Raw genomic sequence first — 6,520 nt, 5'->3', positions numbered from 1 at the left:
CTCACTAAGCAAGATTTTCCCATGGGAAGCTAGTTTTACTCTTGAATAAAAGAAATCCCTTCCACAAGTGACATTTTTGTTGCTGACTTTTTGTTTGTTTGGTTTTTCCAGTCCTGGGGATTGAACTCAGGGCCTGGGTACTATCCTTGAGTTCTCAAGGCTGGTGCTTTACCACGTAAGCCACAGTGTCACATCCAGCTTTTTTTTTGTTGTTGTGAAAATACTGTACAGAGGGGTTACAATTACATGGGCAAGATAATGAGTACATTTCTTATCAAGCATTGTTGCCTTCTCTTTTGTTTCCCCTTCCCATCCCATCTTCACCCCGCCCCCCCAACTCTTATTTGCAATAACTAGTATATGTCTGAGTCAAGCAGAAAAGGTCAGATAAGTTGATGTTAGAGAAATGAACCTTAAGATAAGTATTCAAATGTTTTTTTTCTTTCATGCGATTGTTTCTAACACATTTATAAGATTATTTTTTTTGTTGCTTTGTATGTCCCTCCCCCACAATATAACCTCTGTTTTCAGCTTTTTTTGGGGGGGTAGTTTATTGGCAATAAGAGTCTCATGGGATTTTTCTGTATGGGTGGCTGCCTTCGAACATAGATCCTCAGATCTCAGCCTTCTGAGTAGCTAGGATTACAGGCATGAGCTAGCAGTGCCCAGCTCAAAATTGATATTTAAAAAAAGTCATTACAATTGCACCCCAAAATACAATAAAAAAGTTGTTATAGTTTTTGACAATTCTAGGATTACAATTCTAAATTTATCCTAAAACCATTGAGCAATCGTCAGTGTAATGTTATTTTACATTGTTTTATCTGCCAAGAGTGGAAATAAAATGAATGCCACATATAATAGGTGTCGATCAATATACACCAGTGTGGATGAATGTTGACAATTTTCTGAAATGATTCTAGTTTGTGATTTTTGTTTTAAAGTTTGCAAAGATATCTAAGCAATGAGTAGCAGTGATTGTTTTTAGGTGATACAATTTTAGGCTGCTCTTAATCATCAGACATATGCTTCCCTACATTAACATTTTTTGATGGCATTAAAGATGCAACTCAGGCCTCACACATGCTGGGCAAATGCTCTACTATCACCCCAGCTCGTGCATTAAAACATCTTCTGTTGTTGTTGATGATGATGGTACTAGGATTTAAACACAGTGCCTAGTGTTCGTTAGGATATTAACTCTCTTTATAAAAGTATGCATCATTTGTTTAATGGGAAAAATGACACATATAAAATTATAATTGTAGGCTATCATGTGTAAGATATATGTTGTAACAGAGGTTCAGTGAGGTCTCAGAATAATAAGATGTCTAATGAGCATCCTGTGTATTAGAAATAGTATGCTGAGATTCTTTTCTGTGACTGGTCAATGAAATCTATTAGGTTGAATTCTTGGTATATATGTATGTATCTGCATATACAGAAACGTATTTACACACAAATATACACACATCTAACTAGCTAGCTAGCTATATCGTTCAAAGACCCTGTGAAAATGTATACTTATGTAAGTCATTACACAAAACTTATATTGATATAAGTTAAACCCCTCAAGATTCTTGTAGTTTACATTAGGCTCTATTCAACCCAGGACATTAGACCCTTGGCTTGGGCCCAGACTTTCCCTAAGGGAACAATCTTTTGACAGCTGGGATTTTATGCCTTAGTTCCATACACTCAGCAGGTTTGAGTTACCATCAGGAACTGGGGTTGTGAACTGTCCCACACCTGTCATTTCACATCTGGAACTTCAGTCAAATTAAAATTCCTATTCTGGAGAAGTGCTACTACCTTGGTGTGTACTAGCTCTCCCACCAGGAAAGTGCTTCCTCCTCCCTCCACACTTTTATCACCTAAATCTTTTTGTTTCACATCCTGTTTCATTGTATTCTACTAGGCCCACTGTGGTTACACTTGCTGTTTTCTGATCTCTTCCTCCAGGTCCCAGAAACCCAATTTTTTCTTTTTCTTTTTCCTTTTTATTTTTTATTGATTTATTTGCTTTTATTTGTTATTTGTTATTTTTATTTTTTTATTGTGAAAATACTGTACAGAGGGGTTACAATTACATGGGCAAGATAATGAGTACATTTCTTATCAAGCATTGTAGCCTCCTCTTTTGTTTCCCCTTCCCATCCCTTCCTATCCTCCCCCCCCACTTTTTCTTTATCTTTTTCTTTTCCTTCCTCTCTGTCTGTCTCTCTGTCTGTCTCTGTCTGTGTGTGTGTGTCTCTCTCTCTTTCTTTATTGGTTGTAGGGTTTGAACTCAGGGCCTGGGCACTGTCCCTGAGCCTCTTTGTGTTCAAGGATAACTCTCTGCCATTTGAACCACATCATCACTTCCTGCTGTTGAGGAGTCAAATGAAGATAAGAGTCTCACAGGGATTTTTCTGCCTGTGCTGGCTTTGAACTCTGATCCTCAGGTCTTAGCTGCCTGAGTAGCTAGGATTACAGGTGTGAGCCACCGGTGCCCAGCTTCAGAAATCACTTTTTATCCACTTCATCAGAATGAACCTCTCAATGCTACCTTTTACATTTTATATTTTTTTATTTTCTTAAGCAAGAAAATAACCAATAAGTAAGCAATAACCAAATACTTAAGTAAGAAAAATAAGTAAGTAGCTTAAATAATATTTATTAATCCATATCTTTCAATCTGGAGTGTGTCTTGCTTTCTCGCAGAGATTATAAGATTTATTAGAGCAGGGTCAAACTTCCCACTCATATCTGCAAAAAGAAAGGCCAGTACACACCAAGGGTTCAATCTAAGTTTGTTGCATCGCAGTCTGGGTGCTAGACTCCTACCATCGCCAAGGTGGATGACTTTGAGGATCCAGAAGGCCAGTCTCTGAGAGGATATCAGCTGTCATGAGAGGAAAGGAGGAGGAGCAGAGTCTTAGGGGCCTTGGTGCCTGAGCAGGGCTTCAAGAGTCACAGAAATCACAGCCGTGATCCAGGCACAACTTCAGGCTTGTTGAGCCCATTGGTGAGTGGGAGAGAAAAGCAGAAAAGCTGCTCTGCCTACTTCTCGCCTCTCCAGTGCTGGAGACCAGGAAGTTATTTCTCAACCCAGACGGAAGGTGGAGGTCCTGGGCTTCCGAGTGGAATTAGTGCAAGGCATTAGGTGGGGGAGAGACGGCTGTACCTGGGCTCCACCCCTCCGTCTGGTCCCTTAGCATTCCTCCTCTTGGCAGTGGTAGGTTGTGCCCCCGCTGACGCAGCGGGGCTGGCGGCGGGCTCTCTTGGGGCCAGCTCTCTTGGGGCAGGCTGCACACTGAGCAGGGGCGCTTGGGGGACAAGAAGAACGGTCTCCTGAATAGGGCTCTGCACAGGGAGCAGAGCAGGGGGGCAGGCACTGCGCATGTGGACATTGAGGTGGGGAACATTTGAGAGCATCTGGAGATTTTGCAGATGGCTGCTTCTGCTGGGACATGATTCTGCTACTACAGCAAACCTGGAAGAGAAAAGGAAGGCAGGTAGGTCAGGGATGCACTCAGGCAACTTGAGCACCTGGGTCTCTCCTCTTCAATACCTGGAGCTGACAGCAATGGCCCTTAACACAAGCAACCCTTTGGAGTCCATCCCTGGATGGTGAATGATGGATTCAAAAGGCCTGATTACTTGGGGGGTGTATCTTCTGGTGGAATTTCCTATGGAGCTCATTTAGTCAACAACCAAGCTAATAGCCTACTCGTCCTCTTTAAAAAGAAAAAGAAATTGAACTGTCAGTTCATGTTTCCCAGGCTGATGTCCACCATGGTCAAGCACCTATGACCACCGGTATCCATCTGTTCTTCTTCACTAGTCTTCTAACTTGAGACCCCCCCGCCTCCCCGCAAGCCTTAGTATCTCTCTTTTGCTTTGCTGGCCATCTAGCCCCGATGGATCATTTTTGGGTCTTTTGCAGGGACTTCCACTTCCCTGCCTTGCTCCCTTCCTCCTAACTTTTCCTACTTGGCTTAAGGCCTCTGTGGAGACAATAGAGGAGATTGACTGCCTTAGTGACATCTCTTCCCCCAGAAGTAGCCTTACCTTAGATCAAGAAGAGTGATCAAGCCATTCCAGAAGGAGACTGGAAGCCTCAGGGAGCCAGGAAGGCAGAGGCTTTTTTATACAACCTCCACATGAAGCCTCCAGGCTACCTCTTATTGGAGGGTAGCCATGGGACAAATGAGCGATGCGGATATTTCACAATTCCTAGGGCCAGATTCCTCAGCTACACATAGCAGCTGGGATGTGGTACTGTGGGATTTACATGTGAAGGGTAGGACCTTTAGATCAGCTTGGGTGGAAGTGAGTACACTGGCTGAGTCTTGTGACATGGGTGTGCGTAGGGGTGTGCAGCTAGAAATTTAATTGCTACTGATGTAGGATTATGGAGGAAATGTCAAGTTTAATGGTACCCAGATTTTGAGGAAGACCATCAGACAGAATCTCCGCAATTTAACATCAGCTGGATGCCAGCATTGGTCCCCATGGCCCTTGCATGGCTCCCTGGCCACATCACAGGTCTTCATTCTTGGGACTTGGTTATAATCCATTCTAGTTACTGTAGGCAACAGTGACCTAGATGCATATCTTATCTCTCTCCTAAACTGTTTCTGGATGACGTGGACTTTGTCATTATCACTTCTGCATTCTTTAGGGTGTGATGCTGTCACTGACACAGAGAAAATGTTCATTCATGTTTGTTGAAGGAAACAGTCTTCATGCCATCAAGGCAAACTCTATGTTTCAGGAGAACAACACATAAAATCAACTCCAACTCATTTTTTGTGGGTTTTTTTTTGGGGGGGGAGAATCAGGTGTTCACTTCTGGTTGTGAACAAGGCATTTGTGAACACCTTTTCAGAACCAATAGAGTAATGTGTGGGTGAAACAAACCTTACACAATAGGCTAAGAGTAGGGCAGAGAATTAAACATGCATGATTCTGCTTTCTCTTAAACTCAAAAGAGGAGCTGTGTGTATGGTTATTAAGGAACACTGTTGAAAAGCTTTGATAGAGTGGAAAGTTTTCCTTCATCTTTCACAAAAATTTATGTTATTTTATGTTATTGTCTTAAAGTGGGAACACTAATTTTGTGTGTGTGTGTGTGTGTGTGTGTGTGTGTGTGTGTATACTGGTACTAGGGCTTGAACTCCAGGCCTGAGCACTGTCTCTAACCTTTACGACTCAAGGCTAGCACTCTACCACACAGCTCCACATTGAGCTTTTTGCTAGTGAATTATAGATAAAAGTTTCACAGACTTTCCTGCCCAGGCTGTTTTCACACTGTGACCCTCAGATTTTCAGCCTCCCGAGCAGCTAGTATTGCCAGTGTGAGACACAAGCACCCAGTTATGGGAACACTTATCTACCAACAGTCCCTTTCCATCTCAGAATTACTATTGATAGACACAGGTAATTAAAATGTACTGATGATTCTCTCTCTGAGCTTGGCTTCACTTATTGGAGGGTAGCCATGGGACAAATGAGCGATGGTTTGTTTTAGGTCCATCCATTTCCCTGCAAATAACACAATGTGACTCTTTGTAACAGCTGTGTAAAATTCCTTTGTAGATGAGTACCACATTTTTTTGGATCCACTTCTCTGTTGTAGGGCATCTGTTTCTTTAACTTGGCTATTGTGAATAGTGCAGTAGTGAATATGCAAGCGCAAGTGTCTGATGATGTTCTGGGTAGATGTCCAGGAGCAGAATGGCTGGGTTATAGGTAAGATCTATGTTTAGTTATTTTTTTTATATTTTGCGGTTTTTGTTTTGTTTTGGGGGGTATTTTGGGTCAATTGTAGGGCCTGGATGCTGTCCCTCAGCTCTTCTGCTCAAGGCTAGGACTCCACCCTTTGAGCCACAGCACCACTTCCGAGATTTTCTGCTTATGTGGTGCTGAGGAATTGAACTCAGGGCCTCATGCATGCAAGGCAAGCACTCTACCTCTGAGCCATCTTCTCAGGCCCCTATGTTTAGTTTTGAGGAACCTCCAGACTGCTGTCCAAAGTCATTTTACTAGTTTACATTCCCTCCAACAGTGCAGTAGGGTTCCTTTTGCCTCACATCCCTGCCAACACTTGTTGTTGTTTGAGTTCCTGATGTTGGCCAATTTCACTGGGGTGAGATGGAATCTCAGAGTTATTTTGATTTGCATTTCCTTTATTGACAGGGTTGTTGAGCATTTCCTTGTATGTTTCTTTGCCATTCTTACTCTAAGAAGTTCTCTCCTTGGCTCCTTTGTCCATTTAGTGATTGGTTTATTAGCTTTGTTTGGGAGGGGTTAGTTTCTTGAGATCCTTGTATATTTTGGGTATTAGGCTTTTGTCGGTGAAGATGTATTGCTGATGAAGATCTTTTCCTAGTCTGTTGGCTATCTTTCTAATTTAGTAATTATGTCCTTAGCTTTACAGAAATGTTTTATTTTGATGTAATCCTATTTGTCAAATCTCTCTCTTTCCTCTCTGCTGTGCCCCTGGGACTCTTTTCAAAAATTTTCTGCCTATGTC

The 6,520-nt window shown here is 42.3% G+C and overlaps 1 protein-coding gene across 1 annotated transcript; it reads right to left on the bottom strand.

The window, feature by feature from the left end:
* Positions 1–3,193: 3,193 nt before the first annotated feature.
* Positions 3,194–3,454, bottom strand: Lce6a (late cornified envelope 6A). Its single transcript, XM_070013713.1, has one exon. It carries the CDS (start codon positions 3,452–3,454, stop codon positions 3,194–3,196), a length of 261 nt encoding a protein of 86 aa, XP_069869814.1.
* Positions 3,455–6,520: the final 3,066 nt, after the last annotated feature.

The sequence above is a fragment of the Dipodomys merriami genome, unplaced genomic scaffold (genome assembly GCF_024711535.1).
Source record: "Dipodomys merriami isolate MVZ:Mamm:240054 unplaced genomic scaffold, mDipMer1.0.p SCAF_92, whole genome shotgun sequence".
Classification (NCBI taxonomy): domain Eukaryota; kingdom Metazoa; phylum Chordata; class Mammalia; order Rodentia; family Heteromyidae; genus Dipodomys; species Dipodomys merriami.
This window is presented reverse-complemented; position numbering and strand designations above follow the sequence as displayed.

Coding starts and splice junctions, on each gene's coding strand:
- Lce6a (XM_070013713.1), bottom strand. CDS start 3,454: ATGTCCCAGCAGAAGCAGCCATCTGCAAAATCTCCAGATGCTCTCAAA.